Source organism: Osmerus mordax, chromosome 28 (genome assembly GCF_038355195.1).
Source record: "Osmerus mordax isolate fOsmMor3 chromosome 28, fOsmMor3.pri, whole genome shotgun sequence".
NCBI lineage: Eukaryota > Metazoa > Chordata > Actinopteri > Osmeriformes > Osmeridae > Osmerus > Osmerus mordax.
Window position 1 is genome coordinate 1,115,769 of NC_090077.1, and position 16,706 is coordinate 1,132,474.

Here is a 16,706-nt window from a genome sequence, read left to right on the forward strand (position 1 = left end):
TTAAGTACGGTTGCGATAGTTAGACGACTTGCTGATCAGATTCACCTGGTACGAGTAACTAAAACCGTATATTCTGGCAACATTTTAGAACAATGTGAATTGGTTCTGTCCGAAGATGTATAAAACTAGCTTGCTTTAGTTGCCATTTTTTGCAATACTGATGGTTATGGTAACGATGTTTCAAATCTTGCTCCAGAGTACATGTAGGTTGCTAACTAGCTATGATGAGGCTAAGTTAGCGATTTAAGAATTTCTGAAGTTTAAAGTCAACATTATTATATGCAAACTATTTGCAAATGTCAATGCTATACAAATGCATTGATTTGTATACATATTTTGAATTTTGTTAGAAACGTTTGCCGTGGCTAAGGCATACAGCTAGCTGTGCTATACCTTGCTGTAGCCTCAGTCTGACACAGCTGTAAAAAAGTACCGGGGTGTGTGTAGTGTGGAGCACGCGTGCAGCGTACCTTGTGTGTATGTGAGCAACTTGAAATTATATTTAGGTTAATTTCTATTGAAGCCAATATTAGCCAAGTTAACTGATTATAAACTTGTCACAGGTACACTACACTGATGCGCCATGTCTTCGGACGACCTCGCGGCACGGAGGGATAAGATAGAGCGTCAGATATTGGAGCTCGAGCGCAGTCTGGGTCCAGAGAGCATCTCCATTGACTTGGTGTCCTCTGACAGTTCTTCCGGTGAGTTAGTCATGTTCGAGCATAAACAGATTGGCTATGCAATATTACTAGTTTCAATAATGAGAATAATTTAACTTGGTCTTTTGTCACAATTTGTCAGATGATGATTCGGACAACAATGACGCTTCGGGTTCTGCTTTGGTAAGAAAAGCAACTTGTGGTTCCATGTAGCAATGTAGTGTCCAGTACTTCATTCGATATTTTAGATTAACGCATTATGAGGTGGTTTGACTGGCCAACAGGATGCAGAGGACCTGGAGGGTGAGAGGGAGAGAGTTCAAAGAGAGATTGAGGAGTTGGAGCGCTCTCTAGGGACTGATGCAATCATTCTGTCTGGTAAGAGGAGCAACTGGCCACATAGATTGTCATTGCATAGTGTGTATGACCGGGGCTCTGAGCTAATTGTGCTCTTTGCGTTGTGCAGATGAGGAGGATGGAGGGATTGCACCAGAGGGGGTGAGTGACTGGGTGCCTTTAGTTTGTTTACTGTGTGTAACATTGAATCATAAAAGTTCCAACTCCTCACCTCACAACCTTCTCTTTTTATATATTTCCTTCACCCTCCTTCCATCTCACTGTCTTCTACTCTCTCTCTCTTTCTCTTTCTCTCTCCCTTCTTCAACCCACCTCTGGGTGAGTGGTGGGCGAGGGTGAGACAGTCACTCACTGTCTCCCTCACCCTTCCTCCACCCCTCACACACCCACAGTCATCCTCGTTTGTCTCCCCCCAGAGTGAGGAGGGCAGTGAGGAGGAGCTTGATCTGCCCCAGACGGCGGAGTCCTGCCTGCAGATGAACCTGGTCTACCAGGAGGTCCTGAGGGAGAAGATGGAGGAGCTGGAGAAGCATCTGGCTGATAACAAGCAACAGCAGGTCGGTCTGACACAGCACCAGAGGAAAACAGCAGTCACAGTCTGTATTTTACTACATTTCATCCATCAGGAAACGGTACAAATACATATTATTATTGTATTTATTTATTTTTTGCAGAAAGAGCTAGTGGCTCAAATGTCGGGACCAGGCCCTTCAGACGGCTGTGCCAAGAACTCCATACCTAACTACAACCCTAACAACCTGTTCATGGGACATTTCCTCAGACCCTACTTCAAGGACAAGCTCACAGCCCTGGTAGGTCTTCCTCTCCAGATCCCCATCCTCGGTGACTAAGGGGGCTATTTTCTGGACACTATAAACTACGATACTGTCTCTTATCCACTGAAATGCTTAGATGAGCTTAGATGCTTGCTATAGGAGTGTTCATGAGCTACAAGGCAACATCCATTGTCTCCATTGTGCTGTCCAGGATAGCATCAACTTCCATATGATCTTGTTTGGTAGCAGTGTCCCTAATCAAGGACAGCCTGCCCTACCTGCTATATACAAGTTGAACTCGCAAGTTCAACGTGTTCTAAGTAAAAATGCATGTACTGTATTACACGTAGCTGCAGCTCGTCTTACCCATGTGCCCCACCCTCCCCAGGGACCCCCAGCCAACCCAGAGACTAAGGAGAAGAACAGCAAAGAGAACAGGGGGGCGGGGACGGCGAAAGTAAAAAGATGTGAGTTTGTAAATGCCCCCATTCAACCACGGCCGAGAGACGGCGAGTCTGACCTGTGCGTTGATGTTGTGGCGGCTTGTTGATGTTGTGGCGGCTTGTTGATGTTGTGGCGGCTTGTTGATGTTGTGGCGGCTTGTTGATGTTGTGGCGGCGTGTGCTCGTATTTCCTGTGCTCAGGGACAGGCTGGCAGAAGGCACTCCTGGTCAACTCTGTGGTCAGGGACTGTATGAGGCTGATGATTAAACCCAAACTGACCAAGTGAGTCATCTATCATTTTTATTTTCTCTCTTTTTCTTTCTCTTCCTCTTTCTCTCTCTCTCATTTGTTCTTTCTTTCTGCCTTAGTCCAATTCCCTGGGCCTCCTTACCCTTGTCTTTCCATTTCTCTTTACCTCTTTCTTTCTCTGCTTGCTGCCTGCCTAATCTCTCTCGTGTCCTTGTGTGAAGGGTGGAATATCTGACCGAGAAGATTTCTAAAACGGACAGTGGAGCCGAGAAGCAGAACCTGCGCCAGCAGATCGACCAGTTAGAGAAGGAAATAGAAGAGATCAGGTAAAACATCTACACAGAGCTAAACCCATACTACCTTCTACTCGATGTGCATCTGTACTATACCGTACATAGCACAGCCAAGCTGATGTGTGGGTGTCTCTGATTGGACAGGGCGAAGAAGGAGGAGGAGCTGACTGGTAGCCGCCTTGATGAACACGACTGGGAGAAGATCGCCAATATTGATGTAGGTCAAAAAAAGTTTGTTTCCTCTGAAAAGTTCTGTCTGTAAATGACCCTTCTACCTTCAACCTACACTCGTATTCTTCTACTTGTTGTCTTGACCTTTCACCCCTGACACCAGAATGTCAACAACCCCCTGAGAGAGGAGGTCATAGTGCCTCCTCTCTCACTTCCAAGACCATCTGGTCCAGTCTGACCATACCCTCTCTCCTCGCAGTTCGAAGGTCTGCAGGATGCGGAGAACATCAAGCTTTTCTGGCAAAACTGCCTTCACCCCTCAATCAACAAGAACATCTGGAAGGATAAAGAGATCGACAAGCTTAGGATCGTAGCGCACAAAAACCTCTGCATCAATTGGGAGCTGACTGCTGAACAGCTGGGGGTGAGTGTCTGGAGTAGGTAAATAGAGGAAGTAGTAAGGGTGTAACAATATATCGTCGAACAATATATTGCAATAAAAAATTGTACAATATGTATCGTAGAGTTATGGCAATATTTTTACAATATGACGTCCGTTTGATCCTATTGGTTGAGCTACGAGCACGTGACCTACTCTGCACCTGCGTCATGCATGCGTCACTGCATTCACAGGAATCGCTTGAACCGAGTTAACTAAATTGTATGTACAACAAAGAAAATTATTGAAAATGTTTAATGTTTTGGAAATACATCTGTTAATCGAATTTGTTTCATTAAAAATGCTGTTCAAAATATCGTGATATGTATTGTATCGTAATACGTATCGAATCGTGAGCTAAGTGTATCGTTACACCCCTAGGAAGTAGACATGACCAGATACAAATACAGTTGATGGAAATGGTCCTTGGAGGTATCATGCCCTTGGAGGGCATGATACCTTCCTTTTATCATCATGTCATCAGGATGCATGCATGGTATCATGCAGTAGATAAATCATGTTTGTTTGCCACATCTCTAAGCTTCCGTGTTTCTGTCTGCTTTCCCTGCCTGCAGACCAACAGGACAGGCTTCATGTGTCTGCAGGCCTTCCAGCGCTACGTCTCCAAGACCTTCAAAAAGGGCCCCTGGCAACCTCAAGACGACCAGCAACTCAGAGATCTGACAGAGAAGATGCGAGTTGGAAACTTCATCCCCTACACGCAGAGTAAGGCTTTGTAGACCTGACTACGTCACCGTGCATCTACACCCTGTCAGAAAAGTTGAAGATGTAACCTTTTATTCTGTATAAAATGATACTGTGTTTAGCCGTGTGTGTAGAGAGGGAGGCCACCCCTAAATGAACTATAGACAATGACCAGGCTTAGGTAAACAGGAAGATCCTTCTCAGAGCATGTCATTTAGTTAGCCCAAGCAGGGCCACTTCAAGACACAGGCGCACACACTCTCACACACACACACACACACACACACACGCGCAGGATGACAGCCAATGAAAGGAGAGCCATGTGACAGTTGGATGCCTGCCGAGAGCGGTTTCGTTTAAATGGTTAGCTAGCGCCACAAGCTAACATTTACATTTAGTCATTTAGCAGACGCTCTTATCCAGAGCGACTTACAGTAAGTACAGGGAAATTCCCCCCGAGGCAAGTAGGGTGAAGTGCCTTGCCCAAGGACACAACGTCATTTTGCACAGCCAGGAATCGAACCGGTAACCTTCAGATTACTAGCCCGACTCCCTAACCTCTCAGCCACCTGACTCCCCTAACAGACAAACATTGTTATCACCATGATGATTTTGTCTCCTTGCTAGCCGGCTGCAAGTAATAAAACTTTCTTAACTTCACTGACTGACTGTGCAATACTTGATAAAGATTAATATTTCTAACAACCCTCTCCGACCCCACCACCCGAGATGCAAACCAAAGACGCCAACGTACCTAAGCGCACCCACCCCACCCCAACACTAACATCTACACCTACCAACATCCCACGAATACGACCACGATCACTAACTAACCACAGTTACTAACGAAACCCATTTACGTGGTCAAGTTAACTCCAGCTTCTCTGCTCTGTAAACTGTCTCCCGTGTTCACTCAGTGGTGTTTCCTCTCTTGTGTGATCCCATGAACCCTCAGTATCGTACTTCATGGAAGGGAGACCCGCTTCACAGGTGATGTACCGCTGGACCATGGTTCTAGACCCATCCCTCAAAAAAGGGCACTGGACCCCAGATGAAGACCAGGTAAAGACCTGGATTCAAACCGTCAATATTCGTTTTATGGAGCATGTTTGAAAACAACTATGGTTGAACACAGTTCTGTACAGGGGATAAAAATGTGTGTGTGTGTGTGTGTAGCTGCTCCTGAAAGCTGTGTCCAAGTATGGCGCCGGGAGGTGGTGGAAGATAAAGCAAGACGTCCCAGGCAGGACTGACACCCAATGCCGCGACAGGTGAGGTCCCGACTGGGCCCTGATTGGCTGACTGGGAGACGTATTGTTGTTGTTGCTATCCAGCGGTTGTGTGGACATCTCATTGCCTTTGCTTGGGTAGGTACCTGGACTGCTTGAGAGAGGGTGTGAAGAAGGGTCCCTGGTCTCCAGAGGAGATGTTGTTACTGAAAGAAATGGTGAAAAAACATGGAGAAGGTTTGTACACGTGGGAACACTTGAACATGGGTGTTCAAATGTGGGTGGGACAGCTTTTTTTAATAACTGAGGATTAAAGTTAAATAACATTTCCTTAATAAAAAAAGTACATCAAGTACATCCACTGGCCTTTCAGGTCAATGCCTGGTTTATTCTGTCTTTGGGAATCCTTACATACCATTATGGCACTTTATAAGAGCATTCAAAAAGAATATTGAAACTTCAACCTTCTTTCCTGTCCTGTAAAGGGAAGTGGGCTGCGATCTCCAGGGAGATCCCAAACAGACTGGACTCCCAGTGTATGACTCAGTGGAGTAAGTTAAAGCGGCACAAAGTAAGTCTCTCCAGGGTCCCACTGCCCCTGTCATCATCTATATCAAGGGTCTTTTTTCTGTATTAAAGGAATATATGTTGTGTTATTTGTTTTTCCATTTCTAGATAGCAATTACTGATAGTGTTTTAAGATATTTAACTCTGATCTTTCAAATTGGCTTTGCTGAATGAGCAGACAACAATCACATTAGCTGCACCTCGTTTAGTTCCTGTGGTCAGCTCGGTCTCATCCCTTTCTCTCTCTCTCTGTCTCTCTCTTTCTCCTCTCTGTTAAAGAGCGGGTTGACAAAGAAGCAGTCCAGAGCGATGAGGAAGAGCGTGAGAAAAAGGATCAGGAAGAGACTGCAGAAGCTGGAGGAGGAAGAGGAGGGATCCACCTCGGAGGAAGAAGATCCGACACAAATCGTTTACATGGACAGCGATGATGAGACCAAGGGGCAAAAGCGAAAAAGGGGGGCTGTGGAGAGCGAGACGGAGGAAGAAGAGGAGGAAGTTGAGAGACTTACTTACTTGATCCCCCCCCTCGAAAAATGGATTCCAACATGGGACCCTAATGCCAGGGGCTCTGGGACCCTGAATACTGTGTTTGTAGAGCTGCCAAGTGGTAACTCCTCTCAAGAGGTTCCTGACACATCTGGACTTAACCATGGCCAGCCTAGCAGCTCAGTACACCCCAGCCAGGACCCCCCCACACACCAGAATGTAATGGTTCGCTCCACCATCCTGGATCGCTTTGGAAACTACTTGGAATCTGTGGTGGGGGACAACCCTGCAGTACTGGCCAAGAAGGTGACTCTTGTTATCACACACGTTCACAATCCCCACACACAAACGTATAACCGTCACTACGGTGCCTAGCAGACACACTTGCCAATGTTGAAAGCTGCTGCTGCTGCTGTGTTTCCAGGATCGCCACAGTCTGCTGGCCATGCTCAAGGTGCCGTTTGCAGAAATCAAGGAGCTGATGCTCTGGAGAGGAGTCTGTGCCTCCAGGAAGGTAACAGGAACATCACTGGCTGATCTCTCACTTTGCTAGCTGCTAACCTTTTAGTCTCTCGGTATACAGAGCAGTGTTTCCCCTAGGTTTACAGCTTTGGGGGGGTGGGCGACCATGTAGAGACATATGACATGCTGTTGTGTAAATAACATAAGGCCATTTAGTTTGTTTAATAAAAGAGCAAGCTATAGCTGTTTTATAGGAAAGGTAACCTTGAATGACTTATTTTGTGATCTGGCGCTATATAAAAAAAACTATAATATATATATATATATATATATATATATATATATATAGTTTTTTTTAGGAAATTAAATTGACCTTCCAGGGGGGGGCGGAGGGTGCTGTTGGGGGGGCGGAGCGCCCCCCTAATGTAATGCTAGGGGAAACACTGCAGAGGCCGTCACTGGCCTCTGCATGTGCCTCCGACACACACAAACGTGCGTTTGTCTTTGTGTGGGTGTAGAGGAACAGCTTCCGGTCCGGTCCAGTGAGAACGTTCCACAGGCCGTCCAGCATGACCAGCAACACCAGTCTGCACCACGCCCTCCTGGTGGCAGTCACCCCCTGGGTGGGCAACCTGCTGCTGCCCGCGCCCCTCACCAAGAACAGACCCTGGAAACGTAACTCCACCTCCAAATCTAGTCGTCCCGTGTATTGCCTGTTTTCTGTGAAGATCTTTCAGTTGAATTGATCTGTGTGTGTAGTGGACGTGGTTCGAGAGAGAGCAGAAGCGTTGGAACTCACCAGCACCCCAGTGTTCAAGTTCTTTCTGCAGGTAGGCATTGACCCCTGACCTTTAACCTCCAAGGAGTAGTATAGGAACCCAGCTTCAGCATCACCGTGTAATCGCGGGGTCAGACCACAGCTGATCAGCACTTGTTGAGCATATCACTTCTTGCACAGAACTTGTATGTTTCTTCCACTTGTTTCCTGGTTCTTTGCGAAAATGAAATCAAGGAGCGCCTAATCATCGTGATGTTTCCTCTCCATCACAGGCGCTCCGCGTCGACACTGACGGCTGCAAGAAGATAATCCAGCATCGCCAGAATCCGCAGAGGGTGTGTAACAGTGTTGCCATTGTAGCGCAGACGTCGATAATAAGAATAAAGTGTAAACAAATGTACAACATCACCAACTGAACGTGTTGTAATGTCAATTTCAGATGCAGCTCGTTCCTGTCCAGCCCGGTAAGCCAGTTACTATGGTTACCCACACTCTATGGTGTGTCATATACATTAGATATGTATATGATATCTAAATATTAGGATTTATTTAGCAGACGTTTCTACGTGCAAAGAAGGGACAAATTCGTAGGGATCACAAGAAGTAATGTACTGCTAAGGGCTGCCTTCTGTGCCCTTAGACCACTTCATCATGTTATAGTTTATTATCCTATTAGCATCATGGAAACCACCAGATGACCAGATTAGATGAAGGCATCTTAAATAGAGTGTATGGACATTTGTTGGAATTTTGGTGGCATTTGTTTCTGACAGAGATGGTGTGTTTTGGAGAGGACAGGAAATGTGGGGAAAGAGAGAGAGAGTAAGGGGGGGAGAGAGAGGATGACACAGGCGGTAAAGGGCCTGTCTTTGTGTTCCAGTGCAAAATCGGCAGACAACGTTTCAAAGCACAGTGGCCAACAGGCTACAGCAAGTCAGAAAAATACCTGGGAACTCGATGACACAGCAGAATAGTCGACAATCTGCAGCTCCGATCTCATCAGTCTTCATGGGTCCTTCACCTGTGTTCATCACGCAGCCCATAGTACAGGGTCAACGACTTCCTGTACAAGCCCACTCACTTCCTGTCCAAGGCACCAGAATTCCTGTCCGGGCATCTCCTCTTCCTGTCCCTGGAGTTCCAATGGTTAGATTTGTCGTGGCGACGGGTCAGAAACCCGTCCCCCTCAACACCACCCTACCAGGCCCCCTCACATCCCCCTCCCCACACATCCTCTGCCTCCAATCCCCCCCTATCCCGTCATCCAGTTCCAACTTTAACCCCCTAACCTGCAGTGCTAACACATTCTCCACCCCTACCATTCTACGTGTCCCCCTCCAAACAAACTCCTTCCGGTCACCTCCAGGCAGGACCATCGTAGCAGAGATCAGCGTGTCTCCCAAGGTGAGCAGTCCCGCTGTGGGGAAACGAGCTCGTAAACCGACCGAAAAGGTCAAAGCTCTCTTGGAGAAAGGCAAAAGGGCCGATGGAGTGTCACCCAGACGCAAGAGAACCTGCAAAGAGGCTGCTCCTGAACCCAAAGCACTCCTGAAGACTGATGGAAAGTCGCCCGGATCCAGGAAAACCTGCATGCAGATCGCTCCTAAAGCCGACCCTCAGACATGCTCTCCCACGCCCTGGACCGTCACAAATGAAAATCCAGCTCCTCCTCCTCCCTTGGATATAAACATTGTCTATTCCATAGCCGGCCAGCGGTCCCTCCGCCCGAAACAGCCGGATAGCCAACAGACACCATCTACCAATGCTATAACCAACGATCATTCAAGCTATACAATGTCCACCAATCCTGGTACTGCTCTGACGCAATCTTGCAGTCCAAACCTAAACCCTCAGACAACCATCACAAATTCCACCGCAACTACTACATTTTCCACAAATTCTGGCCAAGCTTTTGCACTCTCCACCAATCCTGATCCAGGTCTCACACCCTCCACCAGTCTTCCTGCAGTCTGTGGTCTGGTGCAAAGGGTGAACCAGTCATCTGCTGTGCCCGTAGACTCTCCACAATCTCCAAGGTGTGCCCTCAATGGTTCCACCCAATCACAGCCTGGCTCTGGTCCCACCCAATCACAACCTAATCCAGGACCCACCAGTTCTGTCCCTATGTTTTTTCTACAATCAAATTCTACCCCATGGCCCCATGGTTTATCCCCCTTTAGTCCGCTGCAACAACAGTTTTCACCTGGTCCTTGCAGACCTTACATCTTACATGTTCAGCAACCAGGGACCCCAGGACCAGTGCCTGTGTTCAGGCATCCCTCCCCAGGAACAATCCCCTTCCTCAGGCAGTTGTCTCCAGGTTCTGGCCCCTTCCCTAGGCAGCAGGGCCATCCTGGATCCAGGCCGATCCTAAGACAGAACCCCACTACTCTCATCAGGCATGTTTCCCCAGGACCACAACTTTTCTTCAGGCCAGTATCTCCAGGAATGACTGTCCCCATGCCCACGCACACAGCCACGCCAAGCCTGCCCAGCAATGTGATCATAGTCGACGCCACAGAGCCCAGTTTCAAACCCGAGCCCCTCCGCTTCGACCCCTCCTTGATACTAACGGAGGAGCCGGCGCAGGTGATCGAATGGCTGACTGGCAAGACGGGCGTGGTGCTGCCGAAGCTGGAGGTGGCCTTGCCCTACCTGCCTCCCTTCTCCAGCAACCTGGCCTCCCTGTCTGCTTTGCTCAGGCACAAGAAGTCCCTGACCACCTCCGCTTTGCAGCTGCTGCCCCCTGAAGAGCAGGGCGCCAGCGAGGAGGAGAAGGTGGCCGCCGTCAGGGAGGTGATAGCGGAACGCTTCGGGACGAACCCTGCGTACCTCATGCTCAAGGCTCGCTTCCTGTCCTGCTACACCCTGCCTGCTTTTCTCGCCACGCTCAACCCGGTCAACGTGGAAGCTGATTCGAGGTCAAACTCTCCAACCTTGGACAATGGCGAGGGTGAAGAGCAGACGGATTATAGACTAAGTAAACGGGCAAAAGTCAGAGATGGATCTACAAGAATGCAGGTAACTAGCCTGACTCTGCCACCATGACTACCAAACTTTAGTATTTCCATACTCTTACTAACCCTAGTTATATAGCCGCTAAACCAGATTGTGTAAACCCTAGTTACCAACAATCGTCAACACTTAACCTTGTTCCTTCTGTTCTTTACCCAGAGTTCCTTGCTGGTAACAGACGGTACTGGCGCACCTGCCGCTCACTACTCTGGCATCCCCTGCAACCAGAGCCACCTCCCCTCCAATCCTAATGCAGAAGATTGTTCCTCCTCTTAAAACCCAAAGCGTTCTGAAGGATATTTTGATGTCAGAGATTTGTGACCACAGTAGCTATGGTACACTTCTTACGATACAAATGTTATGTTTATGCAAATGTTTTCAATTTCATCCATATATACGTATTGTAAAAAGAGATTCTGTTTATAAATTTTTTCAATAAATTGTTATTTTGAAATAATGAAGCCTCTCTTTCAGCATGTTCAATTTGATGTGACAATGAGTGAGACTAAAGTGCAGGAATATAGTAGAAATTTGCTGTAATTACAGTTCAATCCATATGTATGAAAATACCACAAACTGGAAGCTGAACTTTTAACGGTCACTGTGCCCTGCCAAAAGGACGACATGGTAGAAATAAAACTTGTCACCTTTTTTCAGGGCATTGCACACTGAGTTCCTTGTTCCCCATTGGCCTCTAGCACAACTATATTATGAAATATGGGAAAGAGAAAAACTGAAATGAATCCTCAGAAAGAGGAAGTGTGCCTGTGTCGTAAAATAGAAACAGTTCTTCAGTGAACAATCATTTTTATTGTAGCCATTCATGCTACTTGATGTCGTAGTCTGAGGCAGGGAGTGAAAGGTGGACAGCAGGAAGTTAAACGGTGCCCAGGTAAAGATTTCAGATTTCTCAAACCAGCTGTATTCGTTTTGTAGCTAGCTGCTGGATTGTTTAAAGTTCCGATTAGCAGGTTGTATTCTGTTTGAGTTTAAGATGTCAGTCTAGGCATTGCTTAATTTGTGTCTTGTGGGTTGTACAATCAGACTGTGTGACTAGACACTGATTTGTCAACTACCCATGACGGTGCTTTTTCTTCAGGGACTCTTGAATAGTCAGAGTTTGTGTTCGCCTTGTTTTCAAACGACCAAAGGTTATTTCTACAGCACATTTAATAAACGACAAGTTGACCAACAGTTGGTGCAAAGTGACTGACAGTTTTTCTAGTCAGAGACAGTTGCGATGGAGGACGAGGAGTGTTGGCTGCAATTGGAGGACTACAGACTGCTGCTGATCAAGACCATCGAGCCGTCTCGCATCACGCCTTACCTGCGCCAGTGCAAGGTGCTGAGTGGCGAGGACGAGGAGCAGATCTTCAACGACCCCAGCCTTGTGCTCCGAAGGCGCAGAGTGGGTAAGAGGACAGCCTGGGTTATACAGTATCACAAGTATTTACACCCTCAGTCTATAGACAGGTCCATGATATCGTGACATCTGTATTTTGGTATTTGAAATGTTCAACAAAAACCCATGATCCCCTTTCAGCTGGTCTGGTCTAGTGATGATATTAGCCTTTGAGGAATTGTTGGAATGGCTACTTTCACCGTTTTTTTACTTCTCCTCAGGTGTCCTGCTGGACATTCTGCAAAGGACAGGGGTCAAGGGTCATGTGGCTTTCCTGGAGAGTTTGGAGCTGGACTATCCTCAACTGTACCGCAAGATCACAGGCAAGGAGCCAGCCCGAGCCTTCTCCATGCTAGTCGGTGAGCAGATCGTTCAGTCAAACTCGAGTGTGTAGTAAAAGTGTGTCTTTTAGGTATTTTATGTATTAGGTATTTCTCATTTGACAGTTTTTGTGATGGTGTATTTATGTGCTCGTCTCTCTGTGTGTGTACCTGTGTTCGTGCACGCTTGTGTCTGTGTGTGTGTCTCTCTCTCTGTTTGTGTGTACACAGACACAGTGGGGGAGTCAGGGCTGACCCAGTTCCTGATGTCGGAGGTGACCCGGCTGCAGAAGGGTCTGGCAGAGGAGCGCAGACGCAGGCAGGAGGCAGCTGCAGCCGCGGTGGGTCTGCAGGACGCAGACAGGCAGCAGCAGCTCAAGGAGAGAGAACTACAGGTGAGAGAGAACTACAGGTGAGAGAGAACTAAAGGTGATTCTTCAGGACAGGATCACATTAAACATGCTTACTCACTCAGTTACTTTCTCAGCTTTTACTGAATGCTTCTTTTTGTTTTATTTCTGCAATCGAGATTTTATGTGGTTTTATATTTACTTGAAGAATTGTTCTAGATGAAGATTGATCATGTTATTGATTGGTTCACTGCAGACCCAGCAGGAGAGGCTGCAGCGCCTCAGGGCGGAACGGGATCGATATCTGGAGGAGCTCCGTCTACTGAAGGACGACAACTACGGGCTGATGCTCCAGGTCACCAAGCTGAGCGAGGAAAAGAACTGTGCTCTCATGGCCAGCCGAGACCTGCAGCTGGAGGTAAGCACTCCACCCTGACCCTCATCCTTGACCTAATCAATGACCCTTGACCCTGATGCTTAACTTTAACCTCAGCTCTCCTAGCCAGGTTTTGAGCCATCGTAGAATTATGTTAGTGTCGTTTTAAAAACATTATGTTGCAACTCACTGTAACCTCGGTTACGTCCCTCCACTTTCTCTGCCTCAGATTGAGAAGCTGAAACACAACCTGATGAAGGCAGAAAGCGATTTCCAGATCCAGCACCGGCGATCCAAGTCCCTGAGGAACATTGTGGAGAGATGGCCCGGCCAGGACACTATGACACAGCTTCAGAACCAGAACCATCTTCTCTCAGCTCGGCTGCTGGAGATAGAGACCAAGGTACGCCGTGTTTAAAAATTTTTACAAAACGTTTTAAAATGTTAAACATTTAAATTCCCAAAGCAGAGAAAAGTTGCTGAATTAACATTGATTGGGATGACTATAATGTAAAGTCATGAAAGACTATAATGCTCAGCTGCTCTCGACATGTTTATGTAACTTAACTTGACTGATCAATAAAAAGAATGTACACTGAAATTCCCACAGCAGCACACCAACCCAAACCTCACAACCATCTTGTTCGGACGCTGACAGTGTGTTGTTGTAACAGCAGGGGAACGCGTCAGGCGGGTCTGCACAACCCACAGACAAACAGGGGAGAGACACTGTTGTTGACGATCAGAAGGCCGGGGACCAGGAGCAGAGGCCTGTGGAGGTCCAGAGTTGGTCCTGGGAGCCCCAGGGAAGGAAATGGAGTTTGGTAGACCAGGAGAGAGCAGAGGGTGCGGACGACCAGAACCCTGGGGTTGTTCGAGCTGGAGTTCTGGGGGAGCAGATGTCTGGGGGTCTGGAGGATAATGAGCCACGGGTAAACGGGGAGCAGATAAGCAGCATCTACAGCCTGAAGAGGGAGTTGCACATCTCTCAGGAACAGAGGGACAGGGTAGGTCGTTCAGTACACACCCCAGAATAACCTTCCACAACAAACTTCGACACCTTGCGCAGTCGAGTGTTTATGTCCTAGAACATCAACGCGTTGCACAGAATTGCTTTTCTGGCTCACATTGACTAGCACCGCCCATTATAATGCAAAACAGCAATCTGTCAGTGGACCAGGATACTTTATATATCTTGATTCACTGTTTCTAGTATCTGGTACTCTTGTGATTGGTTGTTTTGGCAGGAATAATTGTGTAGTTGATGTCACACTTGTAGTACTGGGAGGAGAAGGAGGTGTTGGAGCTTAAATGTACAACGTTAAAGAAAGACACCAAGATGTACCGCCAGAGGATGGAGGACATCCTGAAACAGCTGGAGGAAGTGATGAAGGAGCGAAACAAGGTCAACTACTCAGGAGTATTACAGAGTTGTACAACAAATACTTATAGGTTATAGTGCCACTGTAGTACTGCATAGAAGCAGGATGGCAGTGAAATGAATGTCCTGAATATTTACTAGTAGGAAGTAAATAACTTGAACTTTGATATACTATATATGTCAGTGTTTAAGTGTGTGTGTGTGTATGTAAGGAGTGTTAATGCGCTGCTCTGTTCTGCAGGCCCTGGCTTCCAGAGAGGAGAGTCACCAGGAGAACTGTCGGAGTCTTCTGGAAAAGGACCAGTACCGAAGGCAGATCCGTGAGCTGGGGGAACGCTGCGATGACCTGCAGGCCAAACTGTTCCGCAAGGAGGGGGAGGTCCTGGCCCTCAAGACACGCCTCCGCAGGCACTGCACCAATCACGACGTCAGGATGAGTCCCTTGCAACCCTCTTTTATAGCAGTTTGGATTTTCATTCAGATTCCATGGTGCAATTTGCATTCTCCACAGCATTATGGGTTAACAAGCTCTAGGCTGTCTCAAATCTCAGATTTGATCATAGCTTTTTCAAAACAGCCTTGATCTCTCAATCTTGTGAGATTCAAAGTATTTCACGAGGCCAGCTGTCATCAAGAGAGTTTTTTTAAATCCCAAAGTATCATCTTCATGTTAAATTATTTCCTTCCCTGCCTAATGAATGATTGAGAACTGGTACTCTAAACACCATTGCCTCCGCAAAGGCCACTAAACTTCCTTTTCACCTTTGTGTTCCTTTTTCCATGAATGATTGCATGTGAGTGTGGCTGGCTCTAGACCTGTTGCCCTTCTGCAAATTTTCTGTTAGAAATGTATTTGAGTTGCATGTGTTCTGAATATGTGTGACTGTGTGTGTGTGTGTGTGTGCGTGTGCGTGTGTGTGTGTGTGTGCATGTGCGTGCGTGTGTGTGTTTTTCAGGGAAGCCAGACCACCAGTGAAGAGGACTGCAAGCAGAAGTTAATAAAAGAAAGAAAAGGCACAATATTTATATATTATAATATTTTCATAAGTAAACGGTCACCAAGAACATTGGGAGTGAATGAGGGGTGAAATGGAAACCTTAAATAGATCCTGTGTTTTAACAGCCAGCAGCGAAGACATGTCTAGTGGAACCTTGGGAGAGAACCTTGAGAACATGACCCTGTGGGACCAGCAGAGGCCTGCACATGGAGACAAGGAGCAAAACCACTCTGCAGTAAGGCTGGTTACCATGACGTTGAAATATGAAATTGTAAAATCGCATTGAGTGTTTGTATTAAATGTTATTGTGTGTGTGTGTGGACAGGAACGTCCTCCCTATTCAGTGGTCACCCTACCACGAATGAGGTGTAACTTTGACCATAGGAGGTGAGCAGTTTGAACATAATTGGAAATCATGGGGTTTGTGCACATAGTGAGAAATTTTGATTTTTCTGCTTGGCGAGTGCTTGGCCAGGCTGTGGGTGAGTATTCTGATAACCCAACCATTCCAGATGAATAAGATACATTAAGATATAAGAGAGAGAACGTGTATGTTCTTTAGGGACACATAATGTCTCAGGATATCCTGCTTGGCTTGGGTGTTGTGTGTCTGTTACAGTAATAGAGAATTACTGACTATTTGCCACCATGCCTCTTTCTCTCATTAGGAAACTTGCCCTAAGGTCAAAGGTCCACAGCCGAGTGCTTCCACCCCATGACGACAGCAGTGGAAGTGACAACACGGACTCAGATGGTATCTGATGGCGTCATGGCTTGGACTCGACGCATCTCTTTGGCTTTGTTGTGAAGTGGACCCTCTGCCACAATCGACTCTTATGTGCTGTATCTTTCTATGACCCTGTATGTTAATAAATAAACACATTTAAAAAATGTACTTTATCTGCGTTGTACTTTTGTTTGTTTAGCTATATATAAACGATGCGGCCAAGATGAGAAGGAGGCATCGGGAGGGATGTGGGAGGAGTTGGTGTCTGTTGACATGGTAACTAGTGGACGCTGAGCGCTACTTGTCAAACACGGAGGACGGATAGTTGAGCAAGTCAAGCAAACTAATTTGCTACTGTTTACCTGCTCACACCAAAACCTTTACCGACTGTGGAGCAAATTTATGATGAAGATGAACTCAGCCATGGAGTAAGAATGTTGTTACACTAATTTGAAATTGACAATCTAGCTAATGTTTGCTTTGTAGTTCGCTAGCCAACATTAGCCGGGCAGTACAGTA

General features: G+C 46.9%; 2 protein-coding genes across 4 annotated transcripts; both read left to right on the top strand.

Moving 5' to 3' along the window:
* The first annotated feature begins 583 nt into the window (after nucleotides 1–583).
* On the top strand, nucleotides 584–11,017 carry snapc4 (small nuclear RNA activating complex, polypeptide 4). The gene is made up of 24 exons (XM_067230928.1): nucleotides 584–704; nucleotides 805–845; nucleotides 947–1,040; nucleotides 1,129–1,160; nucleotides 1,436–1,576; nucleotides 1,694–1,831; nucleotides 2,184–2,262; nucleotides 2,440–2,521; nucleotides 2,710–2,814; nucleotides 2,926–2,998; nucleotides 3,212–3,376; nucleotides 3,967–4,117; nucleotides 5,052–5,158; nucleotides 5,273–5,367; nucleotides 5,468–5,562; nucleotides 5,811–5,896; nucleotides 6,172–6,684; nucleotides 6,803–6,892; nucleotides 7,359–7,515; nucleotides 7,600–7,670; nucleotides 7,891–7,953; nucleotides 8,058–8,082; nucleotides 8,499–10,639; nucleotides 10,793–11,017. The coding sequence occupies exons 1-24, from the start codon at nucleotides 584–586 to the stop codon at nucleotides 10,907–10,909; spliced, it is 4,782 nt and encodes a 1,593-aa protein (XP_067087029.1). The 3' UTR covers nucleotides 10,910–11,017.
* Nucleotides 11,018–11,477: 460 nt separating this feature from the next.
* On the top strand, nucleotides 11,478–16,333 carry card9 (caspase recruitment domain family, member 9). 3 transcript variants are annotated; one of them, XM_067231378.1, is made up of 13 exons: nucleotides 11,478–11,525; nucleotides 11,859–12,045; nucleotides 12,257–12,394; nucleotides 12,587–12,750; nucleotides 12,962–13,123; nucleotides 13,311–13,484; nucleotides 13,756–14,088; nucleotides 14,361–14,486; nucleotides 14,704–14,889; nucleotides 15,419–15,476; nucleotides 15,586–15,695; nucleotides 15,786–15,847; nucleotides 16,129–16,333. In XM_067231378.1, the coding sequence occupies exons 2-13, from the start codon at nucleotides 11,874–11,876 to the stop codon at nucleotides 16,220–16,222; spliced, it is 1,779 nt and encodes a 592-aa protein (XP_067087479.1). In that variant the 5' UTR covers nucleotides 11,478–11,525; nucleotides 11,859–11,873; the 3' UTR covers nucleotides 16,223–16,333. The 3 variants fall into 3 exon arrangements, with proteins under 3 accessions (XP_067087479.1, XP_067087478.1, XP_067087480.1); XM_067231377.1 differs by having other exon boundaries at nucleotides 11,487–11,525; nucleotides 11,850–12,045; XM_067231379.1 differs by having other exon boundaries at nucleotides 11,487–11,525; nucleotides 11,850–12,045; nucleotides 13,759–14,088.
* The last annotated feature ends 373 nt before the right edge of the window (nucleotides 16,334–16,706 follow it).